The sequence below is a fragment of the Pochonia chlamydosporia genome, chromosome 4 (assembly GCF_001653235.2).
Source record: "Pochonia chlamydosporia 170 chromosome 4, whole genome shotgun sequence".
NCBI classification, from domain to species: domain Eukaryota; kingdom Fungi; phylum Ascomycota; class Sordariomycetes; order Hypocreales; family Clavicipitaceae; genus Pochonia; species Pochonia chlamydosporia.
The window spans coordinates 4241028-4267057 of NC_035793.1; the positions used below are offsets into that span (position 1 = coordinate 4241028).

At 48.3% G+C, this 26030-nt stretch overlaps 4 protein-coding genes across 4 annotated transcripts; all 4 read left to right on the top strand.

Annotated features, from left to right (window-relative positions):
- Positions 1-1245: 1245 nt before the first annotated feature.
- Positions 1246-12507, top strand: VFPPC_08658 (N-(5-amino-5-carboxypentanoyl)-L-cysteinyl-D-valine synthase; the record flags this gene model as incomplete). Its single annotated transcript, XM_018287330.1, has 2 exons — positions 1246-10764; positions 10813-12507. The coding sequence occupies 2 exons, from the start codon at positions 1246-1248 to the stop codon at positions 12505-12507; spliced, it is 11214 nt and encodes a 3737-aa protein (XP_018144310.1).
- A 3402-nt stretch (positions 12508-15909) lies between these two features.
- On the top strand, positions 15910-18357 carry VFPPC_08660 (NACHT and ankyrin domain-containing protein; the record flags this gene model as incomplete). The annotated part of the gene is made up of 2 exons (XM_018287332.1): positions 15910-17634; positions 17707-18357. The coding sequence occupies 2 exons, from the start codon at positions 15910-15912 to the stop codon at positions 18355-18357; spliced, it is 2376 nt and encodes a 791-aa protein (XP_018144312.1).
- Positions 18358-19339: 982 nt separating this feature from the next.
- Positions 19340-21410, top strand: VFPPC_08661 (MFS allantoate transporter; the record flags this gene model as incomplete). Its single annotated transcript, XM_018287333.1, has 2 exons — positions 19340-21078; positions 21230-21410. 2 exons carry the CDS (start codon positions 19340-19342, stop codon positions 21408-21410), a joined length of 1920 nt encoding a protein of 639 aa, XP_018144313.1.
- A 1103-nt stretch (positions 21411-22513) lies between these two features.
- On the top strand, positions 22514-25819 carry VFPPC_08662 (MFS allantoate transporter; the record flags this gene model as incomplete). The annotated part of the gene is made up of 4 exons (XM_018287334.1): positions 22514-23845; positions 23900-24557; positions 24615-25130; positions 25188-25819. The coding sequence occupies 4 exons, from the start codon at positions 22514-22516 to the stop codon at positions 25817-25819; spliced, it is 3138 nt and encodes a 1045-aa protein (XP_018144314.1).
- Positions 25820-26030: the final 211 nt, after the last annotated feature.

Sequence of the window (26030 nt, forward strand, 5' to 3'; positions counted from 1 at the left end):
CTCCCACTTTCCATAGGAGGTAAATATCCCGAAACAAGATTAGGAAATTGAGGCCTTCCTGGAAGGCTTGGCTCAAGCCACGGGCGCTGGTGGCGGTTGCAAACACCGTCATGAACGACGATGACCCGTGGTGGGACAGCGATCGCCCGTCCTATCTGCAAGTTACACTCTCCATGTGCCGTGCGGTGTAAACTATGATGGGCCAAAATCTCGTGGCGTTTGGAGCTAGAATTGGTGTCAATGGCTTACATCTGCAAGATCCTACATCATGCAAGTCCCACTTCCTACTTTCAAGCGATGCTACCACACTTCATCCATGAGTACTTGCCTTGGCAATTTCTTCGGGGGATCGTCACCAATAAAGCGACGAGTTATAGTGAATAGAGCAGCAAAGAAGAGAGTCTGATCCCTTTACCACCAGTGAACCCACACGGACCACGGTAGCGTCGAAGTTGTGCCATGTAGGTGACATTGGGTGCGGCCGTCACGCACTATCAAGGTAAGCGGCGGGCAAAATTAGGCACCGAGTCGCGCAGTACGAGTCTGCTAAGTTCGTAAGCTGCGTAATTATAGATAGTTCATTCTATATTTTTGGTAACGGAACTGGGGATTCGGGCGCTACTCGATTACAGTGGTCACCGTGGTATCATTTGTGGAGGGATATCATGCTAGTGGCTAACCACTATGAGAATTCTATTGCGAAACGTGGCTTTACCCGCAATAGGCATGAATTTCAGCTGGCCAAGAATTCGATTGAAACTACAGGAAGAAAGTTGGGGGCGGCGGCGGTTGACGAAGTCCACGGCCAAGTACCCATTGACCAGCCGCGACATAGCGGCAACGAGGTAGCCGAGGAGCAAACGAATAAGCTGGTATGGACTATGACCAACTTGATGCCAAGTTTGGTAAGTTTGGCACTTCAATGCGACGATCTAAACAAGTAACAGGCAGGAGAAAGAAATAGTAACTAGATGGTTTGGATGGCAAGGATTGCATTGCAGTATAGCCTTGGCAACTGGATGGTGCTTGATCATAGTTGTGGTAGCTCTATGATGGCTCTACCGTAAGTAGAAGTACAGGAAGTTGTGTTCTTCAATATATCCTGGCTCTTTCAATTGAGTTGTGTCACTCAACCATTGTCATCCAAGTGCGGAAATAGAGAAAAGCGACATAAAGTGTGTTAGACCACACCTTGCATTACGATACACTGCATAAGACTTTACAATTACAAGAAGCATCAAGAAAATGCCACCTCCTTCAGAAATATTTGAGCCAATAGTGCCAACGTATGAGCCTGGCGAGGTCCCTCTAAAATTGTCACAACTAAAAGTCAATGGCAACAAACTCAATGGAAATGGGCATGCCAATGGAACCACTGGTCATGAGCACATAAGCTCGGATGAGATTTGCAGTCCTGAATACCGAATACCCTCCGATTCTCTGGAAAAATGGAAAGACGAAGTCCAAAATATCACAGAAAGGTGTGATTTGAGTGGATTGAGCCGAGAGCCTGTGAGGTATCAACTGGCTTCCACCGGCATGGACGGAGAAGCTCTATCTATGAAGAATCAGTCCATTGACGTCTCGGGCAGACTTTTTGGGGCAATCAAGTCTGCATTTGTAAAGAGCAAGGTCTCGCAGGAGTTGATACTGCTATTTGCAGTCCATCAGATGCTCAAAGGGTTTGGCAATGGCTCTCATACAGTAACGGCGTCGTTTGTCGAGCAGACTAATCCTGCGAAGCCCGTGTGGACTGTGCTGCCAACCATCGCAAATCATGAGAACCAAGAAAGCAGACATGTTTCAGCAGCAATTGCGGACATGAAGGAACGCTCACAGCCTGATGACCATCCTGATGGCGCGACGGTAGTCCCAAGTGAACTGGTCAGACAAGAACTTCTGGATCTCATTGTTGTATTCAGCAAAACGCAAAAGACAGCACCTTCGATAGGTTCAATAGCTTTCCCTCTCGTACTGCAAGTCAACATGGCAGGTTCCTGCTGGAAACTTACCATGATGTACGCCGAGAGTCTCTTCGATGCCATGGTGGTGGATAGTTTCTTGAGCGCATTGTCCACACTATTACGTGCATCAACTGAGCCGACTTTGCTTTTGGGGGATATTGAACTCCTTCCACAAGACCAAGTCAACCAGATGGAAGTGTGGAACAACACAGATGGCGAATACCCTTCCACGAAAAGACTGCACCATTTGGTTGAAGAGGCAGCCGAGCGTTATCCAGAGAGAGTTGCATTAATTTGCGGCGAAAAGCGAATCACGTACAAGGAACTAAACGCACAAGCAAACAAGTTGGCAAACTACATTTGCTCAAAGTCAATCCAACCGGAGCAACTCATTGGCTTATTCTTGGACAAGAGCGAGATGATGATTGAGACAATCCTTGGAGTTTGGAAATCGGGCGCAGCTCATGTTCCCATTGACCCTGCGTATCCTAATGAGAGAGTACAATTTGTACTTGATGATGTGAAAACGAAGTATATAATCGCGAGCGAGCGACACATTTGCCGACTGCGCAATGAGATCCTTGAACATCGGCAGATTGAGATCATTCCACTTGAGTCGACAATGCGCCGCCTTGCAGAGCAACCACTGGCCGAAACATTTATTCATCTGAGTAATCGTGCATTGACTAGCAAGCAGCTCGCGTACGTAACTTACACGTCTGGGACTACGGGATTCCCAAAAGGAATTTACAAGGAACACACGAGCGTGGTTAACAGCATCACTGATCTGTCGACCAAGTATGGAGTTACTGGAAATGACGACGAAGTCATATTGCTATTTTCTGCATATGTCTTTGAGCCTTTTGTACGCCAGATGCTCATGGCGCTGACAACGGGAAACCAGCTCGCTATTATTGGCGATGAAGACAAATTTGACCCAAACACCTTATTACCGTACATTCGCAAACACAAGGTTACATACATAAATGGAACCGCCTCCGTTCTGCAGGAGTACGACTTCACTACTTGTCGAACCTTGAAGCGGATAATCTTGGTCGGCGAGAACCTCACAGATTCGCGCTACGGTGCACTGAGACGGCGTTTTAAAGGCAGAATATTTAACGAGTATGGCTTCACAGAGTCAGCATTCGTCACAGCGCTGAAAATATTCGAACCTGAATCACAGCGACTCGACATGAGTCTAGGAAGACCAGTTCGCAACGTCAAATGCTACATATTGGACGCGAATTTGAAGCGGGTGCCACTTGGTGTTTCGGGAGAATTACACATTGGCGGTCTGGGTATCTCTAGAGGCTACATGAATCGAGAAGAGTTGACGCGAAAGAAGTTTCTGCCAAACCCTTATCAAACGCTCAGAGAGAGAGAGCTCGGGGTTAATGGGTTGTTGTACAAGACTGGTGACTTGGCACGCTGGCTTCCTAGTGGCGAGGTTGAGTACTTGGGCCGCATTGACTTCCAGATTAAACTGCGAGGTATTCGAATTGAACCAGGAGAGATTGAATCAACACTAGCCTTGTACCCTGGCGTTCGGACCAGTATAGTTGTTTCTAAGAAGCTGCTCAGTTCGGGTCGCGAAACCTCCCAAGATCATCTAGTGGGATACTTTGTCTGCGATGAAAAGACCCTCTCAGAGAATGAGTTGCTTTCCTTCCTTGAGAAGAAGCTACCACGATACATGGTACCTACCCGTTTGGTTCAGCTGCCAAATATTCCTGTTACAATTAATGGCAAGGCCGATCTCAGAGCGCTTCCGATTGTTGACGTGGCTGTCCCTGCGTCACATCATACCAAACGCAGAGATAGACTAGATGAGAAACTGGCCGCGATTTGGGATGACGTGCTAGGAGTATCTGCAGAAACCATGGGCCTCGAGCAAAACTTCTTCCGCTTAGGTGGCCATAGCATCACCTGCATTCAGCTGATTGCTCGTGTAAGAAAGCATCTTGGCGTGGGAATTAGCATTGAGGAAGTTTTCGAAACGCGGACTCTGCAAGCCATGGCGGACTTATTGCGATTGAAGACCCAGGAGAATGGAGTTTTGGTAAATGGCGATAGACATGACATTTCGCAGTTCATTGAGCACGTAGAGACGAATGGCCTGACCGAGGCCCGTTATATGGCCAATAGTTTACAGCAGGGATTTGTTTACCATTCCTTGAAATCACAGCAGACGGACGCTTATATCATGCAATCCGTTTTGGAGTACGGATTATCTCTAAACGAAGAGTTGTATCGTGCGGCATGGGAGCATGTTCACCGAGAATATCCGGCATTGAGAATCCGTTTCGCCTGGGAAACAGACGTAATGCAGGTAGTTGATCCAGAAGCTAAGCTTGACTGGAGAGTCATTGATGGCACGAATTTACAGAGCGAAGGGAGCCGGCGGCAACTCCTTGATGAAAAACTTCGCGGAGATCACGCAGAAGGTTATCATCTCAACATGGGATGCTTGATGAGAGTATACTTTATTCAAATGCGTGGTGAGAAGTCTATGGGTATATTCAGCTGCCATCACTCAATTCTCGATGGTTGGAGCTTGCCCTTGCTCTTTGACCATGTCCATGAAACGTATCTCTCTTTGACGAATGGAGTCAAACCCCACACAGACGAAGAGTCTGCCTATTTGGATGCTCAAACTTATCTTCAAGGCCACCGTGATGACCATTTGGAGTTTTGGGCCAAGCAAATTGACCAGGTTGAAGAACGATGTGACTTGAATGCCCTGCTCAACGAGGCAAGTCGGTACAAAGTGCCTCTTGGCGACTATGATCAAATACAAGAGCAGAAGCAACGGAGTATTTTCTTGCCGCGGAATGCGTCCATGGTCAAACTGCTGGAACAATGCTCCGCTATGGGCATCACTCTTCACTCCATCTTACAGTTGATCTGGCATCTTGTCCTTCATGCGTACGGAGGCGGAAGCCACACCATCACTGGTACAACTATCTCTGGTCGCAATCTACCAATTGAAGGAATTGAGCGTTCCATCGGCTTGTTTATTAACACTCTACCTCTTATTCTCGACCACACACGGTACAGAGACTTGTCGGCCCTGGATGCCATTTCCCTAGTACAAAGTCAGGTGAATGCGATGAACTCAAGGGGTAACGTCGAATTAGGTCGACTACGCAAAGACGACCTAAAGCATGGTCTTTTTGATACGTTATTTGTATTGGAGAACTATCCAAACCTGGATGAGTCACGAAGAGAACAACACAAAGCGTTGCTGAAGTATCGCATTGTGGGCGGAACAGAGAAGCTCAGCTATCCATTAGCTGTAGTTGCGCAAGAGGTCGACGACAAAGGATGCGATTTTACAATTTGTTATGCTAGCGAGCTGTTCGGCGATGATACGATCCAAGTTTTACTGCAGACTGTGCATGATACACTGGAAAATATCGCCCGCGATGCTCACGCACCAATTCGAGATATTGAATATCTGTCGATAGACCAGTTGAAGCAGCTGGATAAGTGGAACTCTACAAGTGACGAGTTTCCCAGTGGTACATTGCATTCACTGTTTGAGACAGAGGCACAGCAGAAGCCAAGCAAGACAGCAGTCATTTATGAACATCGGAAGCTCACGTACCACGAGTTGAATTGCAGATCGAATTCACTAGCTTACCATCTGCTGGCAAAGGCTCCGATCAAGCCTAATAAGCTAGTGGCCTTGGTCATCGAGAAGAGCGAGCATTTGATCACCAGTATTCTTGCTGTCTGGAAATCTGGCGGCGCATATGTCCCAATTGATCCCAGCTATCCAGATGACCGCATCAAATATATCTTGGATGACACCTCCGCCTTGGCAATTATTGCAGATGAGAAGTACTTGGACCGCTTGGCTAGCATCTCCGAGGGCAACTCAATACCTATCATTTCTTCTGAAACGGGTGCAAAATTGCCACCGAGTCCAACCCATCCGGTTACGTCTTGTACCGCGATGGATCTCGCGTATGTCATGTACACCTCTGGCACGACTGGGCGACCTAAAGGTGTGATGGTAGAACACCATGGCGTTGTCAACCTTGCTGTCTCTCTAAGCAAGATCTTCGGACTCAGAGATACGGTTGACGAAGTCATACTCTCCTTTTCCAATTACGTTTTCGACCACTTTGTCGAGCAAATGACGGACGCTTTGCTCAATGGCCAAACCCTACTTGTGCTTAACGATGAGATGCGAGGGGACAAGGAACGACTGTATCAATACATTGAGACAAATCGGGTTACCTACCTCTCTGGTACTCCGTCTGTTATCTCCATGTATGAATTCAGCCGTTTTAGAAACCATTTGCGACGGATCGACTGTGTTGGAGAAGCTTTCAGTGAGCCAGTGTTTGACAAAATCCGTGAAAGCTTCCCTGGGTTGATCATCAATGGCTACGGTCCCACTGAGGTTTCCATCACAACTCACAAGCGGCTGTACCCATTTCCAGAGAGACGCACCGACAAGAGCATTGGCAAACAAGTAGCCAATAGCACCAGTTATGTCCTCAATGACGACATGAAGCGTGTCCCGATAGGTGCTGTTGGAGAACTCTACTTGGGTGGCGATGGTGTAGCTCGTGGATACCACAATCGGGCTGATCTTACTGCGGAACGATTCCCTCCCAATCCTTTCCAAACGGAGCAAGAAAAAATCGAGGGAAGGAATGCACGTCTCTACAAAACAGGTGATTTGGTTAGGTGGATCGAGTCTGCTGATGGTGAAGTGGAATATCTGGGACGAAACGATTTCCAAGTTAAGATTCGAGGGCAGCGGATCGAACTAGGAGAGATTGAAGCCATACTATGTTCATATCCTGAGATTGAACAGTCTATTGTTCTCGCAAAGGAGAGACCATCCGATGGTCAGAAGTACCTCATTGGATATTATGTTTCTTCCGGTCTCCTTTCACCGCAAGCAATCCGGCGGTTTTTGCAGAGTAGGCTACCTACCTACATGGTGCCTTCTCGATTGATGGCAATGGACAAATTTCCAGTTACCGTGAGCGGTAAGCTTGATTCTAAAGCTCTACCTGTACCTGAGGATACCGCCGAAGACGAAGTGGTACCTCCTCGTACCGAGATTGAGAAAATTCTCGCGAAGATCTGGGCCGGGCTTCTGGATATTCCTGTGGAAAGCATTAGCATCTATAGCGACTTCTTTGGCTTGGGCGGAGATAGTTTACGAAGCACTAAGTTATCTTTTGCAGCTATGAAGGCACTTGGTGTGTCTGTTACTGTCAATCATTTGTTCAAGTATCCGACGATCGAGGCATTCGCTCGTTGGATTGCGGCCGGCGCGACCGAAGTTCGGAATCTTGCGCCATTAGCAAAGGAGGCATTGGTATATATCCCAGTATCTCCTGCTCAGGAAAGACTTTTGTTTCTCCAAAACTTTGCTCAAGATGGCAACGCGTACAATATCTCGTTTCTTCAGGAGCTTGACACCACCGTGTGCTTAACATCGCTCGAAAATGCTGTTAAAGCTGTCGTGGGGCGACACGAGAGTCTCCGAACGGTTCTTGTTCGTCCCCATGATAGCTCTAAATTTCAGCAGAAGATATTGAGTGAAGATGACGCTCGGAATCTTCTCTTAGTGGACATCCTACAGCCTGGCTCTGAAGACGATATGCAGCTGCAAATGGCCAAGGCTGTTGAGCAGGTCTTTTGTTTGGAGTCTGAGCCACCATTCAAGATGACCATCTATCGACTAGCACATAGCAAGAAAACTTACTGCAGTTTTGTTTTCCACCATATCGCATTTGACGCATGGTCTTGGGAGCTTTTCAGAAGAGATTTGATGGCGTACTACGACAAGTTCATCAACCACCAGAGCGTAACTACTCTGCCAATATTGCCAGTACAGTACAAAGAATATGCGGTAGAGCACCGTCAAACTCTTTCATCACGGCGTTATGAGGTATTGTCCGAATTTTGGAAAGGCAAATTGGAGGGCTTTACGCCTTTGTCGCTAGCTACGGATAAGCCGAGACCGAGCAGATTTGACTACATTGGAAGTGACTTGCGCTTATCTGTTGATTCTGATCTTGCGTCAAAACTACGAAACTTGGCGAAACATGAAGGTGCGAGCTTATACACAGTCATGCTCGCAGCTTACTGCTACCTCCTGAGCGTGTATACTATGCAAGACACAATTGCTATAGGTGTTCCTGCTTCGCACCGAAGTCGTCTGGAATATGAATCAGTGATTGGGTTTTTCGTAAACTTGTTACCGCTGCAGGTTACGTTGGGCGATGTGGATGTGCGTGGTCTGATCGCGTCAGTTCAAAGGCAGTTAGTTGATGCGCAAATTCACATGGACATGCCATTCCAGGATATCGTCAAGTTGTCAGAGGAGATACATGACCCAAGTCGCCATCCTCTAGTTCAGACGGTGTTCAATTGGGAAACCGAAAGCGGCAACTCTCAAGGCGCAGACGAGGCTGGTTTACTCTGCGACTATAGTCCGACCATTGGCTTGGCTTCCGTGGCTAAATTCGACTTGAATGTCACAGTGGCAGAACAAGAAAATGGTGCAATGCAAGTCAACTTCAACTACGCCACGAGTTTGTTTGAAGAGTGCACTATTCGGAGTTTTATGCACAGCTATCAACAGATTCTTCAGCGGCTGGCAGACGTGGACGTTCGGTCCAGCATTTCTGGCCTTTTACCAGCAACCGCTATTACTTATCAAGATTATCATCAGCACTCTGATACCCCCAAAGTGCCATCTCTTGCCGCTCTATTTGAGAATCAAGTCAGTCTCAACTCTGAGCAAATTGCTGTCGTCGGAGACAAGTGCAAAATATCATATGGCGACCTCAATGCCAGGGCGAATCAACTCGCGCACTGGATACTCGCAAACATAGCTGTCAAGAAAGATGATCCCATTGCCCTTATGTTGGGCAAGGGCATTGACATGATAGTCAGTATTCTTGCGGTTTGGAAAGCTGGAGCTGCTTACGTTCCCTTGGATCCGGATTATCCTACTCAACGTACCAAGCATATCCTTGAACAAACAAAAGCAAAGCTACTAATCACTTCGTCGAGCTACAAACCTATAGCAGAAATCGCCCACGACATTCAGATTCTCATGATTGACAATCTTGAGACATCAAACGCGGTCAAGATGCAGCCGTCGACCAACCCTGCATTGCCAACAGGCCCAACACCTGGCCTTGCGTACATTATCTTCACCTCTGGCACTACTGGAAAACCCAAAGGTGTGCTGGTTGAGCAACAAAGCGTTACCAAATTCTGTGAAACTCTGGCTAGACGCTATTTTGGCGCTACAAATAGCCCACAAGCTATCTTGTTTCTCTCTAATTATGTCTTCGATTTCTCTATTGAGCAAATTGGTCTCTCTATTCTCAGTGGCAACAAGCTTATTATTCCACCTGACGAAGGCATAACTCACGAGAGCTTTTACGAGATGGCAAATATGGAGAGGCTTTCCTATCTCAGCGGAACTCCATCTGTACTTCAACAGATCCAACTCTCTCGACTTCAGCATCTTCAAATGATCACCGCAGCTGGTGAGGAGTTCCATTCCTCACAATACGACAACATCCGTGCGCAATTTAAGGGACCGGTGAATAACGCGTACGGTGTCACAGAAACAACAGTGTATAATCTGGTGACGGGATTTCCCGCAGGCGCCGCATTCAATAAAGCTCTTTGTGATGAACTACCTGGAAGCAGGGCCTATGTGCTCAATGATAGATTGCAGCACGTTCCGCTGTATGCCGTCGGGGAACTATACATAGCTGGCGACTGTATTGCACGTGGCTATCTCAACCAAACTTCCTTGACCATGGAGCGATTTGTTGCCAATCCTATCGACACGAACGAGGCTTTCAGGACAATGTACAAGACCGGAGACTTAGTCAGGTACTGTGGTCCTGGCAGGATTGAATACATCGGGCGACGAGATCAGCAAGTGAAACTCAGAGGATTTCGCATCGAATTGTCCGAAGTTCAAGCCTGTTTAGCTTCCGTGCAAGGCGTGCGAGAAGCGGCTGTTGTACCACACTATGAAGAAAGTAACCAGAAATCGCGGACAGCATCCAAACTCATCGCTTACTATACCCTTGGCGATGGATGTTCAAAATCTACATTAGATGTTCACCATGCCGTTGCTACAAAACTTCCGAATTTCATGATCCCGAGCAATTTTCACCATGTTGAAGGGTCGCTTCCAGTTACTATCAATGGGAAACTAGATGTCAAGCGACTAGCGACATTGCAACATCAACAAAATACTGTCGCCTACACCGCGCCACGGAATCTGCTTGAAGTCAAACTTTGCCAACTTTGGGCTTCCGCAGTCGGTAGTGGTTGCTGCGGCATTGACGACGACTTGTTCAAGATGGGTGGTGATAGTCTTACATCTCTACAGCTTGTCGGGGATATACATCGCCAGCTAGGTAGAAAGGTCACAATCAAGGACCTGTTCTTACAGCGCACGGTCAGGGCCATTCATGACAATGTGTTTGCCAAAGATCAAAACCTTGCGCTGTTACCCCGTCTCCGGGCCGACCAAGGCTTGGTGGAGGGTGATGCGCCGATGCTGCCAATACAGAACTGGTTTCTGGTCAAGAAGCTGAAACATCCTGCGTTCTGGAATCACTGCTTTTCTATTCGTACACCGCAGTTAGATATCGACAAGTTGAAACGGGCCGTGGGGATGCTTCAAGATCGTCATGACGTTCTCAGGATGCGGCTGCACAAGAGCAGTGGCCGCTATAAACAAACATTCCCAATGGACTTCGAAAGGATTGAGTTACAAGCACTGGATGTAAGAGGAATTCAAGGAACTGAGATTATGCGAAACACTTTGTCCCAGTGGCAGTCTGAGTTTGACTTTGAGCATGGCCCCTTATTCTCCATGGCATATCTCCACGGGTACGAAGACGGGTCAGCAAGGATCTGGTGTTCTTTCCATCACCTAATCATGGACTCTGTGAGCTGGAGCATTATCAAGTCGGACTTGCACGGGCTATACCATGGAATGGAGCTTGGTATGAAGAGCAGCAGTGTCCAACAGTGGGCGTTGGCGGTTCAACAGTATACCATGCCATCTTCGGAAAGAATATACTGGAAGGAACAAAGAGCGAAAACGCTTCAAGGCGCGAAAGTCCCTCCACAAGATTCCGACATCGCCACATACTGTGAAGAAAAGCTCTCTCAAAAGGAGACTATATCCCTTCTGCAACATGCTTGCCCGCGCCTCGGTGTGGGAATGCTGGATGTTCTTTTGACTGCTGTGGGTTATACGCTGCAGCAGGTCAAACCAGGCTCACCAAGCATGGTAACCATCGAAGGCCATGGTCGTGAGGAAAGTGTTGATCCTTCTCTGGACGTCAGTCGGACCATCGGATGGTTCACCAGCATGTACCCGTTTGAGATTCCACAAGTCAATGACCTTGTTCAGGGCCCTCTTGACGTCAAACAAAGCTTGAAGAAAGTCCCTAATAAAGGTATCGGGTATGGGCCATGTTACGGCTATCTACAGGACTCTTTACCCCCTATCAGTGTCAACTATTTAGGCCGCATCGACCAAAGCCGAAAAGGTAGGGGAGATTGGTACCTGGTTTTGGGTGAGACGGAACTTCGTCCTGGGTTGTATACACATCCAGAGGATAGAGGTCGAAGCTCCTCCATGGTTGACATCACTTTTGCTGTGGCCAATGAGCAACTGACAATTGACATGAGCAGCTGCTTAGATGAGACTACCAACAACTCGATGCTACGTACGATAAAGGGCACGTTGCAGAGTGTCATTGACGCCGCCATGGCTGAAGACTTGCCAACTCAGACTGATTTGGATGTTGGACTGGTCTTCACGCCCTACTTTGCATTCGATGATGGGGACAGGCAAGGTCCCTATCTGTTCATGCTGCCCCCTGGTGAAGGCGGAGCTGAAAGTTACTTTCACAATGTCGTCCAAGGCCTACCAAATCAGAGGTTGATTGTATTCAACAACCATTATCGAGATTGCGGGACACTATCGACATTTGAGGGCTTGGCAGAGTACTATATCTCACATATTCGAGAAGTTCAACCTGAAGGGCCGTATCATATGCTGGGTTGGAGCTTTGGTGGTATCCTCGGTATGGAAATCGCCCAGCGCCTAGCAAATGGCGGTGACAAAATCGGTACCATGGCACTTATCGACCCATACTTTGACATTCCTTGGGTAACAAGGGAGATTGGTGAAGAAAACAACCAGGTCCTCGACCAAATCTACTACAATTACAGACCAGATCCTGCGGGCTTCCGTGCCGTAGAGAAGGCTACCGATCAACTGGTATTGTTCAAAGCTGGGAGTACAGAGGGTACAAGTGGTACTCCGACGCAGAGGCAATTGTATGAATGGTATGCCAAGTCTTCGAACAACAACCTGGAGAATTACGTGAGTAGATCTCGAATCGAGTTCTTCCCTCTGCAGGGGACCCATTTCACATGGGTAAATTATTCCGAACAAGTACGGCGCATGTGTCAGATCGTCTCAGAAGGATTGAACAAAAGAAAAAGCTGAATGGCTGCATAATTTGAGACGGGGCTGATGTTGGAGGAGAATAACCCTTACCACTTGAAACAGCCTCCAATGCTCAGAGCTACTGATGGCACTACGGCTATGTTCTGTATAGTTGGTTAGTTAGGCGATTATATGACCAGCACTTCTTTCAAGCCTCATGAGTACCTAGGTAGTTTCCTAGTGAATCGCGACAAGATACTTCGCTTTGACTGACAGGGCATTGATGAAGGTCGCTCCTTCCCTTACTGGTTGTGACTCCACTTCGTGTTTCCGTACCGTCGGGCCGGACCGTCCAAGATCCACACACGGCCAGATCCGGAAATTACGGGAAAGGCGAAATGACACTCCGGTCGACATGTTCCTCGTTGTGAACGGTAACCAAGGGTAATTCGTGATGCATGCAATGTATCTTCGTATCATACATCTGAACGGGCATGTGCCAGGTCGTGCATCACGGGCACACATATCCCCGCCAGTCAAAATATCATCGACTTGCGTCAGACGCTGAGGAGCTGTAACGGCTCGCCCCCAACTCAAAGCCACGTTTATTTTAACCGCGCATCCTGAATCCAATATGTCTCGAAGTGTTACCGGGCTGATGTGCTGCCACAGGGCTGAGTGAGCATATGCACAGGACAAACAAATGGACAAACAAATGGTTGCTTTCAGCTTCACATATCAGAACAGGTTCGAGGCCCGCATGGAGTTGGTGGCGCACTCCAACGTGAGATTCTCAGCCCTGGCATTAGATGTAGTGCCGGGCCATTTAAGAATATTAATTTCAGCTGCATTAGAGTGAGGGTAGCCGGGAGCCTCACTAGAGATCGGTTCTATTGTGGTATCTGTGCCGTGTGCGTTGAGGGTGAACGAAGTCAATAGTTTAATAAATGCGACAAGCCGTCCGTGGAAGAATTATCCTTTGAAGGGGCTTTCCTCATGTGATAATGATGTATTAGCGACATACCAACAAACCACCCAATCTTAAAGTAACACACAAGCCATGCCGAACACGAAAGAGAGTAATTCAAACTTGCGACGGCTACGCAATAGCCCAGTATGCATTATCTGCGGCCGACCAGCGGACGCACAACGAATTGCGCAAGCACTCGGTATCAACAACGATGCGCACCGGCTCGGCGGCCACCAAGTGTCTATGGTTAGAGACGCGCACACATTCTATCTCGGCGAGTTCCAACTAGCATCGGGAGACAACCTGAAATACTACATCACGAGCTCCTTGCGGCAGGGGATACAGTCCTTTGCCGTTAGTGCAGCCATTCTTATCAACACCCTATCGCCACGCTTCGTCCTGCACGCTGGAGTCTGCGCTGGCTTCGACGACCCGAACAAGAAAGTGAATATAAAGCTGCGCGACGTGATATTTGGCGAAGCTGCGGTCAACTATGAGGAGGGGAAATGGGAAGCTGGCGAGTCTGGCGCTGCGCGTTTCCAACCGGACTACAAGCCAGTCACGGCGGAGGCCGGCAACATGCAAGCATTTGCGGAGTCTCGCAAACAAGCGGGAATTCATTACGGGGAATATATGTCGGGGTCGGCTGTTCGAGGCGATGCTGGGTGGATTTTCGAGCGCATTCGGTCGTCGGTACGTATACGGCTGTTTGCTATCCCAAATCGCGAGTAACAATTAACAAATGGCTAGGTCGGACGAAATGTCATCGCGCTCGACATGGAGGCCAGCGTTTTTATACATCTCTGTAACCATTTTCAGCCAAGAGGTCCTATCTGTCTGGGCATAGTGAAGGGAGTTTCTAATTTCGGCGACTCCTCCAAGGGCAAAGACCTCTTGGCTTATAATGATGCACTAGATCAAACTGCCGTCGCCATCAAAGAGTGGATCATGCATCAAATCCCAAACACAAATTGGGAAATTGATGAAAGTACGTACCGAAAGGAAACTCGTGCGAGTCAGTATAACACCGGCATAGCTAACACTTCAGCATAGGTGATGAGCCTGGGGCAAAGTTAGTGTCAGGATATTACGAGAACTTCGTGCGCAGGGTTATAGACAACTACCTGGAAGGGCTGCCCATCACTTATAGACATAAACCAGACATCGAGGTTTGTTCCATCCCCTCATACTCTCGACAGCTGCTAATATCTGCTCAGATACCGGCGAGCGACATCAAAGGTTTCATTTCGGTCCTGCCCAAAAATCGAGACCCGCAGTTCGTCAAAGAAATTGGCCAGCTGCAACGAACGATGCTCACACACGGCGTGAAAGAGATCAACATCGGCAGAGTAAGACCCATTCAAACCATGCGCGTATGTTCGAACATGTCTGACAAACAGAAAGAGTGCCGCTCAAAGATATGTGCATTACAAGGGAGGGTACTTCCTCGACTGGTGCCGCACCGTGAACAGTCTCGCTGGCGAGGAAGACGCCGAATACCAAGTCGGAGTGTTTGAAAGAACGCTGATGAATCAAGCTTACTATAAGCAGGCAGAAGCCGATGGGCCTCTCGCAAAAGTCATGTCTTGGGATGATGCAATGAAGCTGTTGACCGAACTCGACAAGAACGCAGAGACTATGCCCGGACAGCACAGTCCACCGACAAGCTCAGGGCTTATTCGAAATAGTACCACTCGGGAGATGCCCAGGGCGAATACAAGAGGGCAAGCGGACTCTCCAAGAAAGGATCGGAAGTCGTCACTATCACACCTCTTTGGCTTCGGAAAAGCTCGTCGACATACCAAGGTAAATGGCAAAGAGCCTGTTGCGACGGGTCTACTTTCCCAGTAGTCGGATGTAAGTGAGTGTCGTGCTCGGACGATTGAAGTGCATGTAATATGAGAGAAACTTTGGATGATGGGAAAGTGTATTTGTTCTTGCGTTTATGCGGCACTGGTTGCCTTATTAGATTCACATTAGTTAGCACAAGGTATTGACTTGACTTTGAGTAATTCTGCCTGTTGAGGCTTTCTCCAACCGTTATTTTTACATTTTGCTCGCTTCACAACATGCAAGTATGTTGGTATGGTCCATTCTCAACCATATGAAACCAGCTGCATGGTGAATGCCGCTGATGTGTGACCCGCAGGACACCACCAACGCTGCAGGCTGAAAAATGTGGCGTTTGATAGTGTCAAATCATCAGCTTCTGTCACATTGAAAGACTCCTCTGACATGTACCCTTTGTGTCGAATGCCTTGCCACTACACTGCAGCTACGGCTGGGTGCCGCACATTGGTCTGGAATAATGCACGGAGACGATGCATTGGGTTCCCTTTTTCCACTTCACATTGGGAGACATTCCATGGTGACAGATTTTAAGCTTCACGGCCTATATGTTAACGCTCTCGGTTCGTGTGCCATTTTTTTGTAGCTAGTCTAGATGTGCTACGATTCGAATCTTGCGCAGACAGACATTGCAAATTCACCTCATGGCAAGCCCAGGCAGAAAAAGGACGCTCAGCACTGGAAGCAGGCCATGGCTTGACGACGCAGCTCGAAAACGGCACAGACTACCTGAAACATGTGAATGGATTCGTCGGGAGCCGGCATACCAGGCTTGGAAGTCTTGGGATGAGAGCGCATCGCCAGTGCTATGGATTCAAGGACCAGTGGGAATAGGCAAAACATTCCTTGCCGACTTTATCGCCAGCGACATTGACGAAACAAGCCCTAATTCAACGGTACTTACATCGTTTTGCGCCGCTCAGTCTACTCCAGTATCGATTGTTCACGGTCTGGCTTCGCAACTCGTTCAATCAGACAAAATCAGCGAGTCTCTCAGCGCAATACTCTCTAATCTTGTAGAAAAATCGTCGCCGGATCAGGGGGCTGTACCATACGATGCAACCTACAGAGTCTGGGATGGACTGACCTCGACCATTGAAGAGTCCCCTCGCCTGAGCATTGCGGTCGATGGTCTAGACGAGGTGCCGGATGAGTTCTTGTCCCACCAGAAGTTTAACCTCTCGTCAAAACTGGTTGAGCTCACGACCATACTGGCGGGCAATGTTAGGCTTTTGGTGCTTAGTCGACCACGAGCCAGCATTCTCCGTGTACTGAGGGATTCGCCAATCATTCAGGTAACCGCGACGAAGATTTCTGAAGACATCAACCGGTTTTGTTTGTCGGAAGTTGCCAAATATCCCCAGCTCGGGCAAGAATCCGACTTGGTCAGCTCTACTGTGGCTAGCAAGTCCGAAGGCATTTTCGTGTGGGCATCACTTGCGATCAAAGTTCTGGGTGAACAGGCCGGTGGAGGAAATATACCACAACTGCTTGAGCGTCTTCCCGGTTCTCTTGATGGAATGTATGAAGAAGCGTTTAGACAGCAGGTCAAAGATCTCAGCGAGACACATATTCTGCTTCGAGACATCATCCTCCGCTGGCTAGTACTGTCAGTGAAGCCAATGACAGCCACGGAAATCGCAAACGCAATTTCGACAGAAACAGGCATGTTCATTACGGACCTGCAGGCGGTTGCGGCGGAAATATGTGGCTCTTTGATCAAATTTGAGGACGGCTACGTGAAACTCGTCCATCACTCACTACGCGAGTTTCTACAGAGACAGCCTACCGAGTCAGATCAAGACACGCCTGCTTGGTCCAGCGAGAACAATCTCAGCATAACGAAATCGCTCTTGAGCTATCTCTCAAGCCAGCCATTTTCGAACCTTGCCGATGTTACAGATCCCAAAGAATTCAGCGAACTTTGGCCACTAGCCGAGTACGCTACTCTTTATTGGGCTCACCACCTAAGTCTCAGCAGGTCCGATAAAGGTCTAGAGAGTCAAATTGAGCTTTTCTTTCAATCCGACAATGCAGCGGAGTGGGTTGCGAAACTATTCCCAGCATTCCTACCTTCGTCGGTCCATGCCCTGCCACCACGGCCTCCAATCAATGCCCGTTTCTTCCATCTTGCTATCTTGAAATCACAGATGGTGAACTTCTTTGACGAAAGCAAACGGACGGAGGTCAACAGAAGTCTTGACAGCTGGCTTGAGGCAGTTTATGAGAAACGGCTGGCCGAAGTTCGGGCCGACCAACGCACGAATACTCCCGAATGCCTACAACGATGGATTGAACTGGCCGAACTATACAGTTGGCTACCTGAACACGGCGATCGGGTTGCATCTCAGTTAAAGGAAGCTATTGAGGCGTTCTCATCGCTCTGAAGCTGCAGGGATTTAATTGTCACAGCAAAACAAGCATTGGCAGACGATCTCAAGCGCAATGGAAACTATGCAGAAGCACAAGAACTACTCGAGAGTCTAATCCAGGCTATTTCGGAACACTCTCCGGAACAAAATGCAGCACTATCGTTCGCCTACGATACCTTAGGTTGGGTCTGTTCACGTCAAGAAAAGCTTCAAGAGGCCGAGAAGAGTCTCGAGTTGGCCCTCGAGCTTTCGACTCAACAATTTGGCTCGAGTTCGCCACATACATTGCGGTCACGTCTCACACTTGCAGAAGTATTGGTTAGGCTTGGCCGCGACGAAGAGGCTAAGCCACTGTACGGCACCCTCGAGAAACAATTGCTTGAGAATGAGCGGGATGAGAAGCAGACGCTGCCGAAGGACGCGATTGCGCACCTCAACATCCTTGGGGGCATTTACATGCTACAGGGGAAGTTTGGAAAGGCTCGAGACACATTTCACGTGGTGGTAGAGCAGCGGAAACGAATCTTCAGAGGGGAAAGCCGCCTGACCTTGTGGGCTGAGATGCAATATGGGTTAGCGGTGAAGGGCACAGGAAATATGGAAGAAGCAGAAGCCATTCTTTCGAACTTACTTCCAAGACAGGTGAGGATTCTAGGATCCGAACATCAGGATGTCAAGGATGTTACCAAGGCATTGGAAGATATAAGAGAGAAGTTGTAGTAGCATGCATGTGCTGCGATCTAGCACATAGAGTTGCGGGTCGTAGAAGCATTTACAAGTAACGAGCGTGGTAAACTGGTAAACATTAAACTCTCATACGATGTGTACAAAGTGATGGTAAAGCTTTATGGATGTAAGAAAGCTGTGGGGAGATATGGTGCGGTAGGTAGCCACGCGGCGGCACACCAATTCTTCTGTCGTTGATTCATCATTATAGGTTTACCTTGACGGAAGCACTCTTCGCCAAATCAACTCATCCCAAGCTGGTTGCACATGTCAAATCATAAGAGAAACCCAGACTCATGGTTTCATAATCTCTGAGCCAATGTCATCTCCATCAAGCTCACATAGGCGAAAATAAGAGCCATTTAAACTTACCCTAGAGACGCTGACATTTGAAGCCGCATTTCTCATTTCCGTTTAGCCTTACTGATACTATTGGTTAGGAAATATTCATTAGGCGAGTATTTCAATGTGATTCTAAGCCTGGGATCATTGGATGACTTGTTATGCGCGCTGTAAGTTGTCAGAAGCATGAGTTGAGCTCTTTGCAGTGTTGAGTGGTGGGTTAGGTCTCTCATCACCCATCGTTTGGTTCGGGTGCGTAGAGTCTTCGAATGTGTGCTGCATTTCCTGAATTGAGTCATAACCTGAATCTCATCCATGCCCTCGGTTATTTCCAACATGACCTGACAACTGCCTTGTCGCCGTGTCGCTAGTTTATGACGTGCTCAGAGTCGCCCCACGTCGGCTGTCGATGTGAGTTGGCTCTCCATTGGGAAGGAGACAATGGCTGCTCTTCTTACAAACTGATAAAGCATACAAGAGATAAAAGAAGGTAATGCAGATGAGCATACTCAATCCGGTCGTCAGGTAGTGTTCAGCAAAAGAAAGACCTTGCAAACTTTTGAGTTTCTTCACGCACCAACTAAATAAGCTTAAAACTGTTGATGATATTTCCATATGGCGGGTCCAAAACGATATGGAGCCTTTTCACGATGATGTGCTCGCGCTTACATGGCCCTGGTGGATCCCAGAAAAGTTCGCCGACGTTATCCTTCGATATAAGAAGGCGGTTCGGAGCATTCGTCGTTCCCTAAAGTGCTTCTCGCCCGTCTCGATACATATCAAAATGGCGGAAGAAAAGTCCAGCCCTCAGCGCTCACCAAGTGCTCACAGCTCTGACTCCCAACATGAGAAAACGCCAAAATCCAAATCTGGTGAGAATGCGTCGACTTCCCATCAGCCCAAACCCAGTCAAAATGTCGCCTCAGGGGCCGACGCAGCTCTTCAGCTTCTGAATGAAACAGGAGGAGTTCTTAGCGGTCCTCTCGATCCACAACAGGAGAAGCGTCTCGTGCGCCGCATTGACTGGCATATTATGCCGCTGATTTGCATCGTGTATTTCTTACAATACATCGACAAGACGTCTATTTCATACGCCAGCGTGACAGGTATACAAGAAGCAACGGGTCTTGTTGGGAATCAGTTTAATTGGGCTGCTTCCATATTCTTCTTCGGTCAGCTAGCCTTCGAATTCCCTACCATACGACTGATTCAGCTCTTCCCTCTCGCCAAGTATGCTTCAATCAATGTCTTTCTCTGGGGAATTGTTCTAGCATGCATTGCAGCGTGCAAAAACTATGCCTCTCTACTCGTGTGTAGATTTCTACTGGGAGTCTTTGAGGCAGCCGTTGTGCCGGCTTGGGTGCTTTTCACTTCTCAGTGGTATACAAAGGGCGAGCAGGCGTTCCGCGTTGGCATCTGGTTCTCAGTCTGTGGAGCGGCACAGATGTTTGGAGGATTCTTTGCTTATGGAGTTGCCAAGCATGTTGGAAGTGACCCGAATGCTGCTCTCCAAGGATGGCAGATCATCTTTTTATTCTTGGGAATTCTTACTTCCTTGGTCGGCATTGCTTTCTACTTCCTTATCCCCGATTCGCCGGCTACAGCAACCTTCTTGTCGTCTGAAGAAAAAGCAGCTCACATTCAGCGAATCCGAAGTAATGAGCAGGGCATTGGGTCCGACAAGTTCAAATGGAGTCAAGTCAAAGAAGCGTTGACTGACTCAATGACCTGGCTGTATTGCTTCTGGATCTTCGCAGCCAACATCCCAAACTCGACAGCTACCAGTTTCGGGAATTTACTCGTCAAGGGCATGGGATATACGAATCAAGAATCTCTCATCCTCGTCACGCCGCTGGGTGCATATGAGATTGTCGTCTTGGTGGGCTTCACCTGGTTTGCGATGAAGACCAGACAGCGAATATGGTGGTGCATCGCCGGCCATATCCCGGCAATCGTTGGTGCGATCTTGATGGCCACAACAAGCAAAGTTCCTGCTTTAATTGGCTATTATTTGACTGGCGGCATTCCTCTTGGCTGGACCACAATTCTCGGGTTGCAAAGCACAAATGTTGCTGGTTCGACTAAGAAGGTGACGGTGGCGTGTCTTGGAACCATTGCGTACACCGTGGGCAACATTATTTCACCGCAGACGTTTCAAAAAAAGGATGCGCCACGGTATTTGCCAGCCAAGATCTCGATCTGTATTATTTACTTTCTGTGCGTTGTTGATCTTTATGCAATGAGATGGGTCCTCGATAGACGGAACAAGAAACGCGACCAGGAGAAGGCGGCAGTTGGTGATGCGTATGCTGTGGAGGAAAATCATGAGTTTTTGGACTTGACTGACCTCCAAAATAGGGAATTTAGATATGAGCTATGATTTATATCACTTTAATACAAAAGGTCGCAAAATGAATGCTTGGCCACGAGACATCGGCTATTCAATATGGTGGTCAATCATGGTTGGTAGAGAAGCTCAACTGCGACGACAAATGAATTCTTGAATCAAGATGCATTTAACCAGGAACAGATCCGGTAGATTCTCCGTCCTAGTCAGGGGTAGAGAAATATTAGTGGAGTCAAAGTCAATTCACGCCACCAGACATGTAGACAAATGTCTGGTTGAGTTTGACACCAGACCGCCTTCAACGTCACACAAGGAGCAGAGCGGGGTCAACTCTAATGAACCGAGTGACTGTGCGTGAATGAAGGATTTTGATCATGTTTTGTTACATTTCGTCGATTGATTTGAGATTCATATCGTGATGACTTCCGATCAGCCCCCTTGCCAGGTATGGTGAACTCTGAACAGACAAGCTATGATAAGACTAGACCAAAGCACTGACCGTGAGACAACCCGGCAAATAGGCATTGCGACTATCTGATGGCGGGAAATGCAAAGATGTTGCCACAAATGTGAATGGGCTCTTTTGCAGGCTCCATGCCAAACAGGCTTTTGGACTGTACAAGGGTTACAAAAGGCGAAATGCTCGGCTGGACGCGATAGATGACGAAGCTCCTGCGTATCTGAAAAGTAGCAAAACACCTCTTGCAAACGAGACTTTTGCAGCTATCAAAGACGAAGATGTTCTTCGAGCGGTGCACTCCCACCTATTCGACAAATACGTCTTGCTTTGCAAGGTTATCGACGCACGAAAGCTGCACCATCAGTACTTTTACCCTCTCGAGGTTGACTACGGCCATCAGGCATACCTCGACAAGCTCAGCAGCCAGCGGCATACTGTGCTGCGCGCTTTGGGAGCTCTTGAGAAGAGAACCGCTGAGGTGTTGTATCATAAAGAACAGTGGTACGCCTGGGTTCGCGAAGTGCAAGAAGAGGAAGAGGCAAATCGGGAGAAGGAGCAGAAGAAGGTTAAGCAGGAAGCTGCTCTGTTTAAACGACACATGAAGAATCTCCAGGCTAGACTGGACCGCATGCGGGAAAATGAGGAGAAGTTGCGACAAGATGCCTACCTCGACAATGCGTATCAAGAGCGTATGTTGGCCGAAGATGCGGACGACGATGAGGCGTGGGATCCGATTGAGGATGTTGAAAACGACAAACGATATCGCTACATTGACTTGATCAAGCACTTCCTGTGGATGGAAGTCTTGGATGATGGCGAAAACCAGGCCTCTTCAAGCGGCTCAAACACCTGATGCTGGTGTCGACGGGGAGAGCCAGCCACCCGCCACCAAAGGAAAGAAAAAGTCAAAGGCAAAAGGCGCAGCTTCAAGATCTAGCGCCGCCCGCAACTCTTTGGGTTCCAAGGTGGCAGCTAGCAAAGGCCAGAGCAGACTTCTGGCAATGCAGGAAAGCAACGAAGGTTATGATCCCGTTGAACTGGGAGAGCTAGACAAGAGCAACATCGAAACAGAAACGGAGATGAGAAAACGATTGATTGAAGGAGTCCAGAAGAACTACGACGAAGTTTGGGGGTTTCAGATCGTCGGCACGCTAGCGAACCCTCATGAGACTCACGAAAAGACGGCACCAATGACGAATGACGAGGTTGAGTCTGTTGTCAGCGACATTAGAGAAATCAAGCGACTTCTTTTCAGCCGCCTTATCTTAGCCCAGGCGTCTTTGTTGCCTGCGGCTCTTCGAGCTAGTAGCGTAGAAGAGTTCCTCAACGACGCTGATGTTGCCGAATCGGACTTGCGTGACCTTTGTTTGAAGGTTGCAGAGCCGGCGTTGCAAGTTATCAGAGATGCATGCGCTGACTTTGCCCGTAGAGATACGGTGGACGAGGAAAACGATGATGTTACTGATGATGAGGTTGATGAGAGTGAAGAAGATGACGACGATGAAACATGGGAAGAGCTTTTTACAGAGAACAGACGGTATTCGAAGCTTCATTCTGCGGACTGGTTGTTGCGGAAGTATCTCATCAAAAGCGGGCTGCTTCCACCGAAAGAAAGGAAAACTCGACCAAGAAAGACAAAGGTGACAATTTGCGGCCAAACTATTTGGAATCATGCTAGCGAAAAGGCAATGTCTCGCGACGGTTGGCTTCAATTTTCCGTCATGGCCAAGGATTGTAGTCTCGAAAATGCAATCCAGCTCTGTCGAAATTGGGCCGAGTTCTCAGACCTGAACCTCCTCACCTTGTGGGAATTCTTCCCTGCTTCAAACTGGGTCTCCTGGGGAAGCAATAGGCTCATCCAACAACTCCAGGAACTCAGTTTCTTCCCTTACTTTCTCGATTTTGACGCCCAGCAACATACGCATCATCATCAGGTTGGTGGTCGGAGCCAACTACGGCGTCAGCATGATATAGTTGAAACGCGAAACATCATAGTTGGTCACATGAAGCGCAATGATCCTGTGACCCGTCGATTTCTCCAATACCTTCTGATGCGAGCTGGAGAAGTGTTAGTTTTGGTGCGGGACGGCAAGACTGGCCGTGTCATCACTGCGCCGCCGGAAGAACACCTATGGACTTATCGGAAGAAGCAGGGAATTGGACGGGCTTCAAAGAATGAATTCGCGAATGTGTTGGAGGTCGGCCCCGAGTACTTCGATATGCTGGACTCGTTGCGAAAATGGTGGTTTAGCTTCGAAGACTACTACGACATCTACATCTGGGACTTTGCGCCTGGTCAATCGTCCATGGATACCTATAACGTCATCATAAATGTAACAGCCCCTTTATGACACCTAAATCAATGTTTGCTAACTCTATTGCGATAGGAACTTAAGAATGCATGGCGTATTAGGCATCCCCGAGACGTATATGCACACATGGAGCCACTTTTGCGAACACTCACCAGGGAAGATGACACGATGCGCACACGGCAAATCAAAGCAGGCGAAGATGTCCAAACTCTTTGGCACAAACTGATGGATGAACGGAACCAATTTGTGCTCTTTAATATTAACGGGGAGACAGTGACGAGTCGCAATGCGTCAGACGATATTGCCGCATCACCTTACCTGTTTTACAACGATGCCAACGTTGCTGAGGATAGGGTATTGTTTCCGAATGATCTGACTTCCGACAAACAAGATGCGCCATTTCGAGAGATGAAGAATGGGGTCAATCGCATTGAGAGCGGAGTTTTACCTAGTACTGTCAAGCATGTTATGAGGAATATGGCCAGGATGGAGTTGGAGGACAATGGCCCTCAAACGGTACCGAGTGCTTTAAATAACGACAAAGATGCGCTCTGGGACTTACCGACTATTTGGGAGTCTGGAATGAAGCTTCTCAAAAGCGGGAAGCCTAGCGGAGAACGTCGCAAGCTCCTCAACGGAACTGGCATCGACGCCAAGCATTTGGGCGCATCGTTTGAAGAGCGATTTGGAGAGCATGAAACCCTGGAAACAATGGAACGAGATAGGTCTGCTGGTGAGTAAACTTCCAGTCCTTGACCCTTGATCAGTAGGTGCTGACGCCCATGTGTAGAGTTTAAAGAGTCATTTCATGATGGAGACGTCGAACCCGGGAGCAAGGAGAAGTATTCCGAGGTTCAAGGGAAGATTGACGCCTTGCTCGGTTGTGAACACTCTGGATCAACCGACTGGATCTGGTTCATCGCAGACACAATGGACTGGCTTCAGGTGCGCGCAGATGATGACGATTACTCTCCAGACCCGGCCGCACCGTGGCCACACAGCTTCATCGTTCAGGATATTGTCAGAGCTTTCGTAATCATGGCTATGTTCTTTCCGGGACTGGAAGTGACTGAGCTCGTGACGAAACTCATGGAGTCCACTCCATTCGAAGAGTTCAAAAAGTCGCCATTGTTTGATCCCAAACAGCGGAAGGCGTCACGGCCAGATAGAAGAGACCCAACAAGCTACAAGTATCGCTCGAAACAGTTTTGGGCAAAATGGGACGAGTTCTTCAAAAAGTCATCTTACTTTGCTGATAAATATCCCTTCGATTGGAGCTTGGCAATTCGACCTGTCGTCGCTCAATGTTCGTTCAACCACTCAAGTCATCTCTCATGCTGGGACAATAACTAACTAGGCACAGTATATCGAGCGGGCGTCATCGCACCGTTATACGCCCAGAACGACATGCAAATTGTCTCCGGAATAGCCACGGCCAACACCGAGCCACATCGTCCCGACAAACTTGACCTCTTCATCAACTACCACGATCGCTACGGCAACTTCCCCGTCGCCTATCCTCCTTCATTCGTTCCTCCCAGTCAATTTCCCGCAATGCTCCCTCTCGCCCAGAAGTTTGCCAAAACAAAACCACACGCTCGCTTTGCACTTCTCCGACTCTGGTCGGCACCACACTTCTACCCTCTGATGGTGGGATTGCAGAATAGGCTGGGAACAAGCTTCCTCGATAGTGTTGGCCGATCTTGGCAGTGGAAGTTTGTGCCAAAGGACATGCCTGGAAGTGAGTTTAGTATTCACCATACTGTTGGACGAAGGCTGGATTTGTTCCGGGAGCAGTTTGGGGGCCGGGTGACCCATCGCGCGGACTTGATTCTGGTGATGGCGGAGGATGTTGAAGAGTTGCTGAAGATGTGTACGGCTGTTACTTTTGTTATGCAGACGAAGCCGTGGTTGAGGGAGGTTGATCTGTGGAAGAGCTTTATTGATGTGGATTTGGAGTTTTTGCAGAATTTGGAGGATTTTTGGCTGGATTGAGGGATCGCGGCTATCAGGTTGTAAGTGGAAAGACATTATCGTCACCCTATTTGCAGGTCCTGTGACTTGGCCGGTAGTGTACACTGATCTAACATCTGCAATGACAACGGCCGGATCTGTTTGCAAAAAACATAAGACATATTTCACACGTCACATTTCCATTCTCCGATCACAGGGTAAACCGTAATATGCCAAATGTGCGAGGCCGCGC